Source organism: Anastrepha ludens, chromosome 2, assembly GCF_028408465.1.
Source record: "Anastrepha ludens isolate Willacy chromosome 2, idAnaLude1.1, whole genome shotgun sequence".
Taxonomy (NCBI): Eukaryota; Metazoa; Arthropoda; class Insecta; order Diptera; family Tephritidae; genus Anastrepha; species Anastrepha ludens.
Window position 1 is genome coordinate 117737969 of NC_071498.1, and position 21278 is coordinate 117759246.

Consider the following 21278-nt stretch of genomic DNA (forward strand, 5'->3'; position numbering starts at 1 on the left):
CAGTCAACCGCAGGTGGCTCTGCAATTTTCACAAAGGATAAAATTATTGAACAAAGAATTTGTCTTAAATTTTGGGTTTTGAACGGGATTTTGTGTGCCGAATCGTTGAAAATGTTGCAGAAAGCGAGTGTACTTTATCAAAAACACAGGTCTACGAGTGGTATAAGGCTTTCGCAGAAGGCCGAGAAGATTTGCCCCGATCTGGTCGCTCATCAACGTCTTTAACGGAAGTCAAGGAAATGGTGATGAAAAACAATCATTAAAGTTTGAGGGAGGTAGTTCGTGACCATCAATTCGGCATGAGACGCGTGGCTGCTCGACTCGTTCCAAGAGAGTTGAATTTTTTTTTTTAATTCATCGGAAGAAGGTGGCTGAAGACATGCTTGAGCAAGTAAATTCGGACCCAACGTTTATCCAGCGCATCATAACAGGTGATGAGACGTGGGAGATATGACTTTTACAGGCAAACCAGTCAACAGAGCCGAAACCCAAAAAATTACGTCAAAGTCGGTCAAAAGTGAAAGTCATGCTACTCGTTTTCTGGTTCTACGACAAATCAAGAATATTATTTGGAAGCTATGCAACGTTTGAGAGGGAATGTGTCTCGGAAACGGCCCAATTTGTGGAAAGAAGACTCATGAATATTTATTTATTTATTTATTTATAACGATGATAACGCACCATCTCATAAGACTCATATTGTGAACACTTTTTTGACCAACAATTCGACAAATATCATCAAACAACCACCGTATTTAGCTCCCTGCGATTTTTTTCCTTTTCACAAAACTTAAATTGCCCAGTCCACGGACACCACTTTGAGTGGATAGAGGCCATGAAGGAGCTGAAGAACCGGTACTTTTTTGACAGAATATACAATAATTGAAAAAAAAACTATTGATGTATTTTTTTTCAGAATTCATATTTATTCATAAATTTACAAAAATTAAAGTTTTTCACTTTATGACAAAAAAAAAATTAAAAAAAAAAAACAAAAAACGGTATGACAGAAGTCTACGTACATCCATCTGCTTTAGTTCACTCAAGCAAGGCAAACATTGAAAAATTAGCTGTAAAGTACCGTTGCTCGAAAGTTTCAGTTGATAAATCGTCGTTGCTATTACATACAAACAAATACATACATATGTGATAATTCGTATGAATTCGTATGAGAATAAAAACTTAACCGGCCACCCAAAGAAGCTCTCCAGAAGAGATGTAAGCGCCATTTTAAGGCAAATCGACCAAAATTCGAGACTTAAAAAATAATAATTATTGACGCTTGCACTTCTGTTAGGTGTTTGGTCGAGCTTCTCCTCCTATTTGGAGTGTTCGGCTTGATGTATCTGTATCTTAAAAAAAAATCATCACTTTCGGCTTGATTTTGCACGGGCACATATTGACAAGAGAATGGATTTCTGCCCCAGAGTTTTATTTACTGACGAATCGAAGTTCACTGTATTTAGAAGAGATGGCCTGGCTAAAATATGGAGGAGAAGAAAAGCGGATATGGAAATGCAAAATTGTACACCTACTTCAAAGAACGGTGATCGTAGCGTAAAGGTTTCGAGACCTCTAGCTGCATCTGGCGGTAGAGCGATGACCTTTATTGAAATTACTATTGGCCGATATAAATATGAAGATATATGGAACCACATTTGAGGCTATCAGAAGAGTATTTGTGTCTTGGGCAAGGTAGGACTTTCCAACAAGACAATGACCTAAGTATACTGCTCTAATTGTCAAAGAACGGTTATTATATTAGGCACTCAGACAACTAAATAAACAACCACAGCGTTCGGATTTAAGTCCGCAAGAGCATGTTTGGGAGCTTTTAGATAGAAAAATTCGACGAAGTAAAGTAACTGGAGCAAAATCGCTAAACAAAAAGTTGACAGTTGCCAACTAGTTGGATCAATGCCTCGACGCGTTCAAGCAGCGATTGATAATGGTGGTAGACCTACTAAATACTAAAAATGATTAAAAAAATCTAGTTTTAAAATGCTTGAATTTGTTTTTTAAACTAATTGAACCGTACGAGAATGTAGACTTTTGTCATGCCGCTTCTTTGTTATTTTTTTGTTATAAAGCAAGTGAAATAATTTAATTTTTGTAAATTTATGAATAACTATGTAGTCCGAAAAAAACCACATCAACTGTTTTTCAATTATTGGATACCTGCTGGGATATAAGAAAATATGCTGCTGTATGTAGACGTAAGTCGCTCACTGTATGTATATGTGTACATATTTGAATAATTTAGCTATGTAACAGAAAGAAGTTGGTGACGTAGCGCTTTTGAAATTATTTCTTTTGTTTGCTTCTCAATCTTCTTTTGCATTTTCCGCATTGAAAAATCGATCCCTTCTACTGTAAACTATTTTCTATCAAGAAAATCATATTTTATAAACTTACTTACTTAATTACTTATGTGGCGCTACGGTTTTGGCCGAATCCAAAATGGCGCGTCAGCTGTTTCTGTCCTTCGCTCGTTGGCGCCAGTTGGAAATCTCGAGTGGAGACAGGTTCTGCAGCACTTACTCGTTTCAACGGAGATGTGGTCTTCCTCTTCCACGCCTTCCTTTTTAGGGTACCATGTCATAAATTCGCCTTGCTGAAGCGTCTTCTTTCATACGGGTGACATGGCCAAGCCAGCGTAGCCATGTCCATGTCCCTATATAGTTCATACAACTCGATGTTCCACCGTACGCGGTACTCCTCACCAAGGTCGACAAAGTCCTTCATAACTTCGAATTGTTGGTTGTCAACACTTGCATATTGTCCAAGACGCCAAAGCTCCTTGTGTGTTGACAGCAGGTACTTTGTTTTACCCTCATTCACCGCAAGACCCACATTACTCGATTCACTATTTTATAAAGACTTTTTGTTAATTTGCAAGCAATTTCACTTTATTTCTTTCTTAAGTCTATGAAACAATAATTTCTTACGCACTTATTCAGGAAATATAGTAAATATTATATACAAGGAAGGTCATATTGGGTTAGATTAGGTTAGGCTAGGTTGACCTGGCTGAAAGCCGTCACATAGACCTATTGGTCCTTAGTGGCACCAGATGGAGCTTGACCCTTACGTTTCCTTGTAGTAGGCTTCTTGTAATAAACCTGCGTCTTTTGCGAATCTAAGCAAGCTCTGAAGCTTTAATCCCGAGAGACATTCTTATCTCTCATATTGTAGAGCTCCTAAACATTTCATTCCAGTTCTAGCTAATACAGGGCAAGAACATAGAAGATGTTCAAGAGTTTCCCTCTCTTCTAGTTCATTGCAAAATCTGCAGCTTTCTGTAATTCCCATCTTGTATAGGTGTGCCGCTAACAACTTTTGGCCTGTCGGTATACCTACGATAGGTCGGGCGTATTTATCTGCATTCTGTGTACACATGATTTTCGCGGCTTTGGAAGTCGCTAGATTATACCACCTCCTGTCTATCCGTGTTTTCATGCCGCAGCGATGTCATTGTTTACAGTATTTAAAGGTTTCAGTATGTCGTTTTCTTGTTGGAATTGTTTGTAAACAACGCTTTTGGCAATATCATATTGGGACAATCTAATGAGTTCATCGCAATCAAAATCGATGATAAGCAGTTTTACTCCAAACTCCAAACGACTTAAAAATTGTATGGAAGTAATTAAGAATAGTTTTAGAATCATCACAAGAATTTTAACAGAGCTTTATAGAATGAATCATCATCTTACTAACATGGGAATATGGTACACTGCAATGGAACTTGCTGGTTCTGTAGGGAAAAAGATGAGACCGACAAACCACTGATATCCTGCTCAGCACTGATGTATAAATAGTACAAATACCTACTAAAATGTATTGAGGAAGTTGGGCACAGAGAAATGTTACATACCTCAGTAAGTACACACAACGTTGCCCAAAATTAATCATCCAATTTGGTTTTGAATAACTTTTTTGCTAAATAAAAGAGAATAATTTTAAGTGAAAGAAATCTCTATCTTGACCTTCATGCTTGTCCATTGCTTACCTGTTTCTATAAGAGCTAAGAGCAAAACTATCTCTTGAACGCATTCAAACCGTTTAATGTGGTATTCGGAATACAGTATCCATACAAAGACTACATATTCCAACTTAGACCGATTGTAGAAAGTGCCGCATGCTCCAGGAGTATGCATCAGAAAATTCATCGCTATTTGGCTGCGTAAAACCAAAAAAAGGTTAGGATTTTGAAATAACCTAATTAATGCGACTGCAGTAGTAAAACTAGCGAAACGGTTCAAGTCAGTTTATTAAAAGTTGTTGCATATTATAAAGTAACATTTCAAGAATATTTGATAAAATTTTCATATAAAAATATTGCAAAATGAGCGAATGAGAGCACATTTACGTAGACGTCTTTTCAAAAATACATTTTGCAGTAGTCAGCATATCTCAGCGTAGAATCATCTGAAATCAAAAAAATCGAATAATTTAGTTAAAGTATGAGTTAAACTTCCCCCCAACGTTTATTTTGACGATTTATTTTCATTTTCAGCCATTTGGTAGTCGTTTGAAGTAAAAAGTGATTTTTGACGAAAGAATGCCGCCATTTTGTAGGTGTAAAACCACCTTAATATAAAAAAAAAATGGCGAAAAAGGTTGGTGGCGTTGGGGGGAGGTTTTTTATATGTAAAATATGTGTGCAAAATTTCAAAAGGATCGGTTGAGTAGTTTTCAAATGCCAATGACTACGCACTTTAAAAAAAAAAGGTTCGAGAAAACCGCGTTTAAAGTTTGTAACGGACTACGCGCGCCACCGCTGCGTCTCGGCAGATGTTTGAGGCGGCTCGGCTTTATGCTCTATAACTTAAAAAGTTTTGCTCGGATTGACTTAAAATTTTAACACGTTATTTTTGAAATGTTTTACTACAATAACATGCAAAAAAAAAAAAAATCGATTTTTATCCCTTACCCCCCCCCCTTAATATTCTTTATTAATATTCTTAACTTCAAAATAGGCCCAGGGAAAGGCAGCATTAGCAATATCATCAGCAGCGGTATCAAAATACAATAATAAAAGCGGCGTCTGTGCGACTGACCCAACTCTGCGAAAACGACTTCAGAGCACCAAATGACTTAATAACATATGAATAATGACATATTGCGCTTAAAAGTCAGATAACGGAGTAGGCAAGTTACACTAAAAAACATTTTGCCGGTTTTTACAAGGATCAAAAACTATATAACTCTTATAGCATTGAAATCCTGTAGCGTCAAATACAGGTGTAGACTATTGCAAATTTTTCAAACCAGTTTGGAATATATCCTGGGAAACGGCTTACTAAAGACATAAAGCAAAAAATGCTTAGAACTTTGTATTTCCTCTAATATTTTCGAAAGTTCTGCAAAATAAATCAATTCATTACGTTCTGCTGCGGTATTATACGAGGGTCGATTGAATAGTTCGTGAAAAGTCAGAGAGATGGCATTACTGGCCCGTGCATCAGCTGTGTACTAGTTGACTTAATGACAGTTCAAAGTATTGTTTGCAAACGCGTGGAAGCATTTTGCCGAAAGTACACGCGAAAAAAGAAAATCAGTAATGGATTTCAAACGTAATAGTGCGATTGCATTATATTTGGCTGGAAAATCACAACCAGCGATTGTTCGTGAGCTCAAGCAACTTAAACTAAATAAACTTTTTATTTATCGCACCATCCTCGTTACAATGATACTGGTAGAAACCCTTCATAACGTGGTAGCCATCAAAAGACTGCAACGTCACGTGAAATGGTTCAAAAAGTAAAGAAGAGACTTGACCGAAATCCCCGAGGAAGTGCCAATCAAATGGCGAAGGAACTGAAAATATCTGACCGTAGCACCCACCGCAAACTGAAAAATTATCTCAAAGTCAAGCCTTACAAGATCCAAAAGGGGCATGATTCACACTAAAGCAGCAACAAGTCAGTCTTGAAAGAGCGAAGGAGTTGCTTCGCTTGGTCAAAAGCGGTCACTTTTCAAACATTGTGTTTTCTGACGAGAAAATTTTTCAAATTGAGCAACTCGTAAACTCCCAAAACCATGGGGTTTATTTGACCGACCGTTCATACGAGAATCTGAATCATCGATTGACCACCAGGAGGCAGCACCCGCCACAGGTAATGGTTTAGGCCGCTGTAACCGCAGATGGGCGTTCTCCAATCGTTTTTATAGAGCCTGGCGTCAAGATAAATGCGAAATATTATCGGGAAAGTATTCTGATAGTTACTTTAAAGCTGGGGTCAAACAAACATTTCGGTGGCAGACCATGACTTTTCAACAGGACTCGGCACCATCTCACAAAGCTCGAGTGAACCAAGAATGGCTACAAAAACAAAACAGAGAATGCCTCTCAATTGACCTGACGCGAATCCGATGGATTATTACCTTTGGGCCATTTTGGAGGGCAAGGTACGCACTAAAAGATCCACCAGTCTCGAGGCGCTGAAAAAAGCTATTGTCCGCGAGTGGGTCAAAATACCTGCAAGTCACATTCGGGCAGCTTGCGATTCGTTCCTGGACCGTTTCAAAGCCATAGCCAAGGCAAAAATTGGTCATATCGTGAAAAAGTTAATTGATTATTAATTTTGTATTATTTTCACATATTTTTTAGCTTGAATTGAATAAAAATAATTTTCCAAACTAAATTCATGGCCTTTTTAATTGGTTACACTTCGAGTGCCGGACCCTGTAAACCCTCCAAAGAATATTGTTTGGAAGTTATGCGACATTTGAGAGAGAATGGGCGTAGGAAACGGCCCAATTTGTGGAAAGAAAACTCATGGATCTTGCGCCATAATAACGCACCGTCTCACAAAACTCATATTCTAAACACTTTTTTGACCGAAAACTCCACAAATATCGTCGAGCAACCACCGTATTCACCGGATTTAGCCCGCTGTGACTTTTTCTTTTTCCCAAAACTTGAATTGCCGCTCCGCGCACGCCGCTTTAAGACGATAGTGACCATTAATTCGCTGAAGGAGCTGCAGAAGATCTCTTCAAACGCGAAACATGACTGGTGACTGCTTTGATGACTGGACTAATCGTTTGCATATGTGTACTGCTTGAATGGAGCCTATTTTGAAGGCGACAAAATAAATTTTGATGATAAAACAATTATTTTGCATTTTATCGAACAATTCCCGGTACTTTTGTGACAGAATGTAAGCACATACTTAGCACAATAATCTCAGTTACAATATAACGGAGGACTGCCAAAAGGTAGGCCCGCCTAGAGGATAGGTTGTGTTTGCACCATGACTTCTGCAGAAGCTGTCGAGATGAGGCAGAGGAAGAGACGATTTCGAACCTTCTGTGCCTTTTTGTGCTCTACCCAGACGTAGGCCTACTATTCTAGGTAGACAATTTGTTTAGTGCAGATCGCAGTTCTGCAGAAATCAGGGATATTCTAAAATTCTAGAAAAGCACGCACTGGTTTTAGGAGAGATAGGAACAATTTCCCACAGGGCAACCACTTCCACCTAACCTAACCTATTTTTGCACGAACTTTTCAAACGACCCTAGTACTGAAAATTTGTGTGTAAGAAGCTGTCAGTGGCGAAACAAGCACGATTTATGGTAAATTTTATACTTCCACTCCTGCTTGTCCTCTTTCTCTGCGTAAATTTCTTGAACTGTATAAATTCCTCATACGATTTAATGAAAACACGAATAGTTAATTTTTTTTTTTTTTTAATTTAAATACTTCACTTTTTCATAAATTAGCAATTAATTATTTATTCTAGTATTTTTTATTAAATATTCTTTTAGATATGATATTAACATTTATTATGGCATAATTTAGCTACATGCTATCTGGGGCTGTTATATGTAATTGTGAGTAATTCTCGTTAAGGTAATTAAGTACTTGTATTAATTAGGGGAGTATTATGTATATATGTATATGTATGTATATATAGTTGCATATATGTACATGTATATATACTTAAGTTTATGTAACTATTACTTTTTGGCTTTCGACACGTATGTATGTGCCTACATATGTTTGTATGGCTTACGTAAATTATCGACGTTTAGGTGAATAACTACACAAAGCCTTACGCAACTAATTTGTTAGATTTAATGCTATGCGATTCGTATCATATTGAACGAAGGATCTTTAAAACATACATACGCACATATTTTACAAACACGAATTTGAGTATTTTGTTACATTTTTAACAAATTGCAAACATTTTTTTATACAAAACCTAACTTTTATAAGAGTATTTTTATTTCTGTTTTCAATTTTTTTTTTGTTTTTGTTTTTTTTTTTGTTTTGGTTTTTATAAACTAGTTATAAGCGCAAATATTGAGCAAAGAGACTTAGAACGCCAACTTTTATTTACACATTTACATGCATTATGCAGAAGAAGAAGAAGAAGTGGGCAAAGCAAGTATTTTTTACAAAGGAAAATTATTATTTTTCTAATATTCATTACTTTTATTTGACAGTTTTTATAACGTATATCGGAAACCTACACATTTGAACATTGATTACTATCTGTAGCTTACATTTATAAATATTTTATTAAAGAGATGTCCTGATTTCCAATTCTACTCTATATTGTACAAGTATTTACATCGCGCTTTTGTGTACTTTTTAACGCTATTCTCGTTACATGAGTTTGTATATATTTATATATATATTCCATATATACTCTGCATCTAACGAAATTCTTTGTTTGTGAAACCAATTTTTCTTTTTCTTCTCCGCTGCAAATTTTCACTTTGTGGCACTATGACTTCGATAAAAATTTACAACACTTTTGGGAGTCTTGCTGTCGCATCGGAAGCACACTGACTGACGCCACTTCATTTCGTATGCCTTGTGCGCTGCTACGATTATTTCAACACCCTACGTACTAACGCCACCAACGCTATTGGCACTCAGCTCCTTGCCACCGGTACTGTTGTGCATCTCCAGGCAGTTGACACTTTTCGCCAACAACTCGAATGGTGTCGTCTTCCGCATACTAACGCCGCCACCGCCACCACCACCACCAGCTATGCCGCCAATCGACTCTGCATTGCCATTTGCCGACGGCACTTTCATTTCACGCAACTCTTCTTCATCCTCATTAGCCTCCACATCGATTGCGTCCTCCTCCTCCGCATCCGAATCGTCCATGTCGTGTGTCGATGGTGGCGTCGGTGTAGGCGTTGAAGGTACGTGGTTGGTATACGGTGACTTCAATAGTGAAATGGGACCGCCGCAGTTGGATCCCACCGCGGCCGCCAGGCACCCCACACCCTATACCAGCGACGAAAGTGGCGGACGTGGCGGGCTTGTGTTACGCGCTGCTGCTGCCGCATAGTATTGCATAGGATGATGGTGTGGCGGTGGTGGCGGCACAAATCCCGTGCCAGAGCCGTCGTGATAGAGCACTGGCACGCGCACTAAACGCTGTGCTGCGTGTGCCATATTTGCCATATTGGCTGCCTCCAATTCGGCCGCCAATTGGCGTTTCCATTTGTTGCGACGGTTTTGAAACCAAATTTTCACTTGTGTTTCGGTTAGACGCAATGAAGCAGCCAAACCGGCGCGCTCCGATGAGCTGAGGTAGCGTTTCAGATCGAATGTAGACTCTAACTGAAAGACTTGTGCACGCGAGAAAACGGTGCGTGTCTTCTTCTTGCGTTTCGTTTGATTTCCATCGCCGCCCTGCGGTGAGGAGCCATCCGATGGACCATCATTGCCATCGTCCTCTTCGATGATCTCTTCACCATCGTCGTCCGACTCGTTAGAGCTGCTGGGCAGCAAGTAGCTGGAGTTCGAATGTGAACTGTGATGGCTAAGATGCGGATGTCCGGCACTGCCGCCGCTACTGCTAGTGGGCGTTACGGGTTGGTGCGGATGTGCCGAATGTGGATGCTGTTGTTGGTTGTGACTGTAACCATGTGGTGAAGGCGATTTGGTGCCATTGTTATTGCCATTGTTGCCACCGCTGCCGTGGTTGTTGCTACTATTATTGTTCCCAATATGATTTGGACTCAGCGATGTAGGCGAGGAGGGATTCTCCGTTGTGTTAGTGGAGGAACTATCTGTAAAGACAAAGAGAAGCCAGAGAAATATGTATAATTAGTGTGAGTGGCAATAGGTATTCCATTACAATGAGAAAGTGATGTTAAAATGAGTTGCAATGAGAGTTGCTGGTTAGCTTGGCTGGCTGCACAAAACCAAGCAGACCGAACCAGTAGCTGTATCTTCTGGGGTTGCTACTAACACATTTCTTATGTCTGCCGTGCCAATATATCTTTTGGTGGCAAATTGAATACGCAGCGCTTAACCTCACTTGCTGAACGCTTCTCCGCGAATTCAGCGTGCATTCATTGCGCAGAAGCAGTGAGTGAACGCGCTCCAATGGGCACCGAGCATCGAGTGGCAAGTGGATGTACCAAAGGCGTTGGAAACCATATTGCACGCGAGCTCTATATATTTGGTGTAAAGTTTAATTTATATTTATGTGTGTGTGTGCACATTTGTATTTTGTCTATCAGCGCATCTTAGTGGTGGGAAATGCAATTAAGTTGCAGCCAGTGGGCGTTTGTTTTCCACTTCTTTTCATTTGTGCCGCCACTAAATTCAACGAGCCTCTGCGTACTTACGACGCAAGTGTTGGTGTTGAATTACTTTTTAAAATGGCTGTCAGTCGGTCGATTTTTGCGACTTTAACTTGCAAGTTGAATGAAAGCAACATAAACAGAAATTTTATTAACAAAAATTTGAAACAGAATGATGAACGAGATTTTCTTCGCCTAACTGTAAATGGGAGACTCAAATCAAACCGATGAATTCTTTGTTTTATTTATTAAAGACTTTAATGAGAATTATTTCATATAGGAGTGATTACATCACTAACCCATTCTTATACCCGCAGAAGTATTAGAGGAGTCGAATTAGCCATGTCCATTTATCGGTCCATTTCGCCGGACGCATGATAGCTCAAGCAAAAATTAATATAAAAGGTGGTTAAATTTCAAGAGCAGATGTTGAATGTGAACCACACCTAAACGTGAAGTTTTTTCTGCATTTCATTTGACATTTTTCAATTTCAGACTAACTCAATTTGAACCATGGAAAAATATATAATCGAACAACGCCTTAAAGTTATTCAGGCTTATTATGAAAACGGGCGTTCAAATCAAAATGCATATCGCGCACTTCGTGTTAAAATTATCTTCAGTGATGAGGCACATTTTCACCTCCGTGGATTCGTCAATAAGCAGAATTGCCGCATTTGGGCAAATGATAATCCAAGAGTGATTGCCGAAAACCCAATGCACCCACAAAGAGTGACTGTTTGGTGCGATTTATGGGCCGGCGGCATCATTGGGCCGTATTTTTTCCAAAATGAGGCCGGTCAGGCAGTTACTGTGATTAGTGTTCGCTATCGTGAGATGATAACGAACTTTTACGAACGATATGTGGTTTCAACAGGATGGTACCACTTATCACACAGCTAACGAAACAATGGCTCTTTTGTGCGAAAAATTTGATGACCGAATAATCTCTCGTCGCGGCGATGTCAATTGGCCGCCAAGATCATGTGATTTGACACCGCTGGACTTCATTCTTTCGAGTTATTTCAAAGAAAAGTTGTACGTCGATAAGCCAGTAACAATTGAAGAGCTAAAGGATGAGATAATTCGACGCATTAATGGCATAGAAGCTCAATTATGCCTCAGCGTCACCGAAAATTTGAAACATCGAACGGAGTTGTGTTTATTCCATGTGTAATTGAGCCATACCAATATTATGATAATAAAGAGAAATGATAATAATTTCTTAAAAAAATTGTATTTTAATCAAAATTAACACCGGCTCTTGAAACTTAACCACCCTTTTATTTCCTTGAAACTTTATCGGTAAGAAATCGGTAGTTTTCAAAAAAAAAAGTAGACAGATGCAAAATTTTAGATGATACAACAACGAGCTAAAATTATTGAAACTTATTATCAAAATGGTTGATCTTTAAAAAAACAGATCGTAAAATTCGTGATTTTGTGGTGGTAATAATCGTCCGTACGAGTCGACATTTTAAAGGTTGGTAAAAAAATTTGTTGAAATTGGTTCTGTCGAGGAGATAAAAAGGGCTGGAAGGACTGGAGCACAAAGTGTTGCTCATTAACTTTGAACATCGATATCTTGACGTTCTCAACAATTCATGAACGGACTCTTTGGCGAATTTTGCTTGTAGACGACCTAAATGATGGGCATTTAAATGATGTGTTTCTTTCACATATAACAAAGAGCCGTATTTTGAATAAAAATAGTAAATCCTGAAAGAATCTAAATTATCACATATTTTATTTTAAAACAACACCGGGCGCGTCTTTTGGAGGGCACTTTATGTTGGACTTAATTCCCCTCCATATCTGATAGCCAACTTTTTGTGTGATGAAAAGCACAATATGAACATGAACGGGTTCCGTTTCAACATGATACCGTACAATGTTACAAAAATCGTCACACAGTAGATATTTTGTTCACCAAGTTTGGTAATCGTGTTTTGACCCATCCTGGCTATACCTATTGATCGCCTCAAAGCTACAAGTTGATCATTACATTAGACATTTGTTGGGAGATGCTGTTAAAAGCTGGATTTCGTCAACAATCTCGAAGCGAAGAAGGCTAAAGGCGAATCTTAAAAACGCCGTTCGTAAGATAGAATCAGAAACCGCCTACCAAGCCCTGCAAACGCTACAGCAAGACTGTTGAAGCAGCCACATGAATGGAATGGTGTTTCACAAGTAATACACACAGCCGCCTTCTTTTTCGCAAAGTATGCATAAGATCTTTTCCTTTATTTATGAAAGTTCGATTCTTTTTTAGAACAAAAAACTGTGTAAGCAGCTGTTCGCATGGGCCTCACTGACGCTAACGCAGCACAAAAGTTTCGGCAGATCTCAACATTTCTGGAGCATTCACGTAGCGTAACAAACCAGTCTTTGATTTTTCGATTTAAAAAGTCTTCATCAGAGACATTGAATATTTAGTTCAACAAGGGTCATCATTATCTTATATATTCCGCAAGTGTTCCGCAACTTCTTCTTTTTCTTCTAAGCGGTTTGCACGTATTCGGGTTTCATTACACCGCGTTACACACGTTCTGTCCTGTGAACCAAATATACTTTTTCGGAAAGGGGATAAAAAATAAAAATCACGTGTATCGGCGATTTTCATGTACACGTCACAATTTTTTTTTTTTGTATTTTATAACTTTAAACGAGCAATTCTTGTATGCATATCTGTATAGCCACACGATCTCAAGATTAGCTTAACGGATTTGAATGAAATTGGGCACACAGATAGTGTATCACATTTCTGGACTTTTCACCCAGGTGTTGCCACTGACAATGTTTCACAGGGTTGCCACCTGTTCGAAATTAAAAAAAAAAATTGCATGAGATATGCCGATGTGGGTATCAAAAGAAAGGTATTTCACTCCGCATTACAATAGAGATATAAAACCCCAAACTTTTTTATTAATTTTATTATATTAAAATTAAAAATTGTTACATTAAACATTTTCCTTCAAGTTATGCCGAAAATTTAGGGAAAATTCTGGCGTGTACATGAAAATCGCCGATGCACGTGTATTTTTATTGTTTCTCCCCTTTCCGAAAAAGTATATTTGGTTCATAGGACAGAAAAAAAGTTCGTTTTTGTAACGCAGTGTTATTATTAAAAATTTAGTGTTTCACAAAGCCTCGGTTTATGCCGCCTTCGGGCAGCAGCTGGTTTTCTTATGAGGAGTCTTTCATGGCAGAAATACACTCGGATATTTGCCATTGCCTGTATTAGAAAATCTTTTTCGATCATTTGGCGTTTCATGCCCACAGTCAACTTCAAACTGAATGGTAATCACACTCAAGCTCATTAGACTAGACTGGCGGCCCCAGTATTAGGTGAAGTAAAAAATTCTGAGGATGTTCCCGCTGGATTTCTCGATTAAGCCTTTCTTTCCAATGTACTAATTGCATCGAATCAGACTGTAAGGTGGCTTAAAGAAATTTTCTTCAACCGTTTTGTGCCTGATATAGCCAGTTGTGTTTTACCACTTCCTAGAATGGAGGCTTTCCAAAAGCGATAGAGTTTAATGCATTATTCGTTACCACGCGATCAATGTAAAAATTCTAAGGGGACTAAGCAAATTTGTCCTATTTATAACATCAATACAGAATCGAACGCAACAAAGAAGTGGTGGTTCAAACTCTTCTGATCTGGTTATATGTCTAAGATAGACACTACAGGCATCACAGCAAATCGTAGCAAAGTATTGCAAGGAATCTACCAATACGAAATTACCAAAAACAAACGAAAGTTATGAAGATATCCTTGACAGCCTTAATGAAAAGCAAAGCTTCGTCATGGCTTTTCTTATTATAATTGTTATTAAACTCTAACATAGAAGTAAGAGGAATAAGTGATGTATTCTTTTGTACTCGACTGGCAGAAAGAGCACCCGAAATCAGTTATTGTTCCACTTTGTCTTGTTTCATTTGTGTATCCAACAGTTTGACGTTTAGATGAAATATTCCAAGTACTTTCTACCGGCCCATATACAACACATATTTTTTTATTTTACAACGCTACTAAGTAGACGCATAATTGGAATCAGTTATACGAGTATAGGGTGACCGGAATCAGTTTGTTAAGGAAAGAATCACGCAGTATCGCCATGGTCTATCTAGGCGTGGGCGGCATTATACCATCTTACTCAAACCATGTTGTGTGTACGGAAGGAAAGATGTTCCCTCATTATTGGCAGAAAATATTCATTCAACATGCGCCGATCAGAGACACCATCCACAGAAATTGCTTGCTCTCGACGATTTAAAAAAAAAAAATAGTCCAGTTATTCCACTGCTTGGTAATGCACATCAAACCGTCAATTTGGGACTGTGAAGTGACTGTTGATGTTTTAATAGTCGACTTTATCCTGATGATGACCACTACGACATGATCAGTACGATGACCAATACCGACAATTTTGCTTATTTACACTTCCATTTAAATGAAAATGGGCTTCATCACACCAAACGATAGTACACGAAATCGGTTCAACATTATCCCGCTCCAAATGTTTACACAAATTGTAATTTTTAGGTTTCAGCGCTTGCACGATTTGAATTTTGGGTAAAGGGTTTAAGTAAGTAAAGTTTAAGATCTTTCCTCAATATTTCATCCATAATACAATAGTTTTAGGAAATCTCAGGGCAGCCGGTCTCTTGTGCACAGAGTGACGCGGATTACCGCGTAAATTTTTAGCGACGAGTTCAATATTTTCATTTGTTCTCGATATTCGGCTTAGCCTCGGCCGTGGGCCGCTTCCTACCGAAACTTGTTGCCCAGGACCTTTATGAAGGAATCAAATCTGCACTTGGGGCCTCACGTAAAAGTCGAATACTGTAAAGTGAACAAAATCTACGACAAACAGTTGCACACAAGCCATTGGCCTTGAAATACGCTTAGATTGCGAACTTACGTTGTTCACCCGTCACTGCGTCCACTGCGACATCATGACTAATTAACCCGCTCGGATCACGAAGCGGTTAGAGATAAACTTTAAATTTAAAACCTAATTCTGCCACCGGACACCCCGTATTAAATCAAATAGAAACTTTTGAGTTGTTGCTAAGGTCGGATGCAAAAAGAAATACCGCTAGTGTGAAATGTGAGTGAATGACACCCAGAGTTAGAGACTGAAGTAAAGTAATTACTTGTGTGTTTCCAGAAAATGTGCAAATTCTTACATTTCTGGTTATCGCAATGTATGCGATGTGGGTTAATTTGAAATCACTTTACGCTTAAGTGCATAGTTTTTGGTCTCAATTAGTAATTAGCAAATGCAAATGTGTACACACTAACCCATGCATGTATGTATGTTGCACGCACAATACCACACCCTCTAAGCGCTTAAAATTCGGAATGCTGAAACGCTTAAGTGTTACTATGCACGTAAGCATTTCCATAGGTAAATCTATACGAACGCATTTATATGTGAATGCCCTGCAGGAAAGAGCGGTCGAACGTTTTTGCGCAGTAGTGAGTTCATAAAGTTGACTTACAAGTATTTCTTCATGCAGTCTTCAAGTAGTGCACTCTATTACTCAATTACTCTACAGAGTAATTAGGTAGCGCCCATCTCATACCGCAATTAAGCTCTCAGTGAATTTGCCAGAATCGTTGCGTGTGTGAAGTCACATTGGCGCAATTTAATCGTGTGTTGTTTATGTAATTGCTTGTTCTTGTCCCGTTTTTACTCGCATTTTAACATTTCTCTTACGCAACTACACCAATGGTGAAGAGAAGGTAGATTTGCAAGTCTATCATCCTTGGCTACATCAGTGTGACAGAACGCAAAAATTACTCTCAAAAATCCGCTCTGATGGGTGCAATCTTGCATCCCACAAGTTCTGCTACACTACTTTATAAAGGGTGCTAGATCTAATGCTCCCTGCATTCTTTATTTGATGGCTTTACGCTCAGCGATAAGGGCTGTATTAAGTTCTGAGAAACCAAATACAAATCGGGAAGTGATTTTTATTATTCCGACAAAATAAATAAAGACTAGAAAAATCTTCATCTTCTTGAGCAGAAAAAATGTTAAATTATAAAACTGTTATTCCACATACAAAGAAAAGTTTATCATTTTTCTTAATATTCTTTCATCGCAAAACTGAAAATATTGTGAAATTTAAAATATTAAAGTAGTTAAACATTAAGTTCAAAAACCTTGGCAATACTGCAACTAAATGACATCATAATTTGTTAATGTCATGACGGCAGATCACTTTCACTATTAGAGAATACAATTCATTTAATAACACTTTTAAGTAGTACTTTGTAGAAGAAAAATCTAGGGCAATATGATTTGAAAGCGTATAAAATTCTCTGAAAGTTCTAGAAATCGGAGCATTGGAAGCATAATTAGTTCTGACCATCCATAACCAGAAAATTTAATATTTTTGAAAAGAGAATCTGGAGTCAAATACCACATCAAGATCAATAATCTCACTTGGATTGGATAATCGAGAACCACCAATGCGATAGGAAGTAGATGTAAGAGAACAAGATTTGAAATAAAAGACTTAAAAAATTTTAAACATATTTCTTTTACACCAAGCAACGGCGTTATCTAAATCATATTAAAGATTTATTGAGTGTGATGTACTTACAATCAACGAGTACATCTTTAAATTATCAGCATACAAAAGAAAATTTACGTTATTAAAACAACCCTAAATATCACTAACAAAAATTATAAAAAGTAGGGGACCCAGAATAGTTCCCTGAGATACACCAAAGGACGCAATAAAAGCAAATTGATGACGCCCCATAAACATTAACAACTCATTTCCGAGGAGAGATAGGATTTAATCCATTTTAAAAGAGTGGTATGAAATCCTGTAGCACTCAATTTGGAAAATAAAACCATGTGATTAACCTTATTAATTTACGTTAAATCAGCTAGAAAAGAGTAAAAAAAAGTAATGTGAACGATTTTGTATTGTGATTCTGTATTTGTAATAATTGAAATGCAGTTTTTTTTTTTGTCAAATCATACATTTCACATACATTTTTGGAAAATACTGCCTAGTCGGGTTGTTGTAATAATATGGGCTTTAGTGTATTCTGAACGTGAAGTCCTTGTAATTTGTTGTTGCATTTGGATTTAAGAAATAATTTTAATAGTTTTTGATGTCGGATTTTTACGAAAACTCGAATTTCGCTTTTGAATAACTTTTTTACTAAATAAAAAAAATATTTTGAGTACACATTTCTATTTTGACCCTTACGCGCTCCACTGATTGTCTATTCTATACTGCAACTGCTTTATTACAAGTGTCAAATATGATTGACGTACGACGCCATTTGCAAAGCAAAAATTATAAATCTGCCGATAGGGAGATTAATTTTGCGTCATCTTGATTAAGTGGAATACTAAAAGCAGGTAATTTTGATGGACTCCTAATATTATATGTTGCCGCTTTAAGAACACCATGCACTAAAAGTTTTCTACGACTTAAGTCACGCGGAAATTATGTGCGAGGTTACACGGAATGAATTGGCCGATATCTATGGGGACTTGATGAATGCCACACTTATACTTAACACGTTCACGCCGGCGCGTACCACCGGTGGCCCGCACAAGATTGCTTCATGGGGCGGCGTGTACCACCGGTGGCCCGCACAAGATTGCGTCATCTGGCAGCGCGGTACTTTATTAGACGGTACCTGTGAGATGAGATGCCATAAATGACTACCGAAAAAATTTCGTTTTATGACCTGCAATCACTCCCGATAGAGCGAAAAGATGTAAACAATGCCGTCTGTGGGCGAAGACCATGAATAACAGCGCCGGCGTGAACGTGTTAAGTACTTAAAGATTTATGTTGTAATATGAGCATCAGGAGGCATTAGTGAAATTGACCCACTGCTTTATTTTCTTTTTTTGGATTATTTAAAAAAAATTACCTCGGTTTTGAGATTTTCATAATAGCCATAGTTACAATCAGATCATCGCTTCATTGCACCAAATACCATGCCCTTTTATACCCCGAATAAGTGGCTTTTACATTTCTATAAATAGGCGGCCTCCATAGCCGGATCATTTTGCGGGTAACTATCATGCACTTGGTCCGGGTCTGACGCCCATCGCGGACATGAAACACTAAATAAGAGAATAAGTTTTTTCTAACAGCGGTCGTCCCTCGGCGGACAATGGCAATCCTCCGAGTGTATTTCTCTCATAAGAAAGCTCCTCATATGGCCAAATATCTAATAGCTCAAGAGAAGAAAACATATCGCACCCTAAATACAAAAGGGTCACAACTCAAAATGAGCAGAAGCTCAAATATGAACGAAACGTTATCAATAAAACGGTCCGCGGATGACATATGGCAAAAATAAATTTTTTGTTTTTTGGTAGGACTATTATAAGCTTACAGGGCAAATTTCAGCGTGATATGTCACATAGTTTGTTTTCTGTGCTACTGTAAACAAGTCAAGCTCGAGTGTGGAAAATTTTGAGTTGTGCCCCTTTTGTATTTAGGGTGCGATATGTCTACACCACTTCCAATTCATAAAATCCACAACTATTTTCTTAATTTTTTTGCTACCCTAAAATTGTTAATTCATCAATCTGTGATATTATTGAATGTCTATAGCCCACTGCACGCCTTAGCCGTAGAAACACTATTTATGAGTTAGAAATTTGTTGCATTACCTCAGGTTTTCCCCACAGGGCAACGAGAGTGCAAATATGTATTTGCATATGTGTGTGTGCCATTTGACTAAGTACATTCCAACGGCGATAATAACGTGCAAACTTAAGGCCAATTTACATGAACAAATTCAATTGCAATTGCATAGTTACTTAATTCAAAAGGCCAATTAAATAGGCTTAAACTATTGGTAATACGCGAATTTGCAGTGTGTTCCGCAAACCCCGTCGCTGTACACAAATTCCTTCACACACATACTCAAACACACGTAACTGGCATTCCACGCACAACACTTCGACCGGACAGACAGCCGATCCACCCACTCAACCGAACAGAGTTAGCCAGCTGTCCATTTTATGGGCGAAAAAACCTTAACCAATTCGATGTACTTAAGCAACGTAACTTAATCCCTGCTACAAATTGCAATTAATTGAAAACCGAGTGAAGCACCGGGAGTGCAATACGAGAAGCAGGGGAAAGCGGAGCGCTGCGATATCAGGTGGTGGCTGAATGGGCTGAAGGGGCATCTACCATAGTCGCTAATGAATTCGCGCGTACACACACAGCTACATACTCGTACATACTAATGTATTGGTATGTGTGCGTATAGCGTTTGTATGCTTCCAATTGCTAGCAATTGAAGAGCAAAGTGGCGAGCGCCTACCAACACACTGGCGGTGGCGTTGAGTCGAAGGTGACACTCAAGAATGCCACAAAGAATTCGACGATTATGCAAAGCGGCGATTACGCATCGAGTAGCGGCTATAAATGGATTTTCCAATACCATTTGAGAATAAAGTACCGCTACTTTGCGTCAATTCACCTGTCAAAGACATTGTGTGAATTCCTTAAAGTATTAAAGTGCACTGCATAATTGAAATGCAAATAGATTTAGGGTGAACACGGAAAACAAGCATACAAATGAATTTCAACAATGTGCAGCGTTTGAAATTTCCAAAAAAAAATACAGTTACAAGTACAACCAAGTCTTAATAACCAGCCAAAAAGCAAAATAACATTTCAGGTTAATGCAAAGTATTTCCGCTGAAAAGCTATGGCAAACCGAAAAGACTTTTTTAACGGCAGCTAAGTGCCGTGCTGTGCAACAGTACTGATAAAAGCAACAAAAACTGTGTGTGCAGTTCAATGCATGCAGTTCGAGAGAAGTTAAAGCGTAGCAGTGGCCATATTGAGTGTACTGGTCTACGAAAATATATAAATGTGTATGCGTAAGCGGATTTCAGTGCATTTTCGCCAAAGCTTTCACTCTTACACTTGCATACCCGTCTTGCTGTTTATTAGTGTTCTAGAACTTTTATTAAGTTCTACGTATGTATTTGTAAATATTTGTTGGCCCTGCAAGTGAAAATTGTTTATTGACCAAGCAGTGTGCTCGTACATACATATGTACATTGAGCGCTTGGGATTAAGTGGGCTAGTGCAGTCACAATTGTGAATTAAACATACAGTGGGTACTAGGGCGATCGATAATATAATATTTCAGAAGCACATATAATGAAGCAAGGTAATACGTAGTTAAATATTTTATGCGCCCCTCGGAAGATGATGTCAAAATTATCAGCCCTTTTGTGATACGAAAAAATTTTTAAATGTATTTTCGGTAGATCTCGCCAAAAGAGATAAATTCATATTTCAGAAAACAAATTATCCTGAGATAGTATGTACATATATTGGTAGAAACCTAATAATAATCGCGACAAAAAGTATCGGGAATTGGTCACTAAAATATTTATTTATTATTCATTCAAATTTACAGTCCAAAGTACAGTCGTTGAGAAATTCTTAAAAACAATGCGTTGGCAACCATACCTGCCCAGCTTTTATCGAGTACAGTTCCGGTACTTTTTGCGCTTGAATATAAAGGGTTTTTCAATAAGGGCGAGTAGATGTTGAAATGGAATGAAATGGCGTTTGCTGTGTGGCACGCAGCGCCGTCCTGCTGGAACCACATATCGTCTAGGTTCATATGGTTCAATGAAAAATGGGCGCAATGCGCGCAACGTTTGCGTTAATGAACACTC

The 21278-nt window shown here is 38.3% G+C and overlaps 1 protein-coding gene across 1 annotated transcript in view; it reads right to left on the bottom strand.

Moving 5' to 3' along the window:
* Positions 1-8305: 8305 nt before the first annotated feature.
* LOC128859127 (homeobox protein Hmx) overlaps positions 8306-21278 on the bottom strand; it is a 57482-nt gene continuing 44509 nt past the window's right edge. The window contains exon 3 of the mRNA XM_054095880.1: positions 8306-10047. Within this exon, the coding sequence (XP_053951855.1) occupies positions 9257-10047 (791 nt within the window). The 3' untranslated portion in view covers positions 8306-9256. The remainder of the gene's footprint in view (positions 10048-21278) is intronic.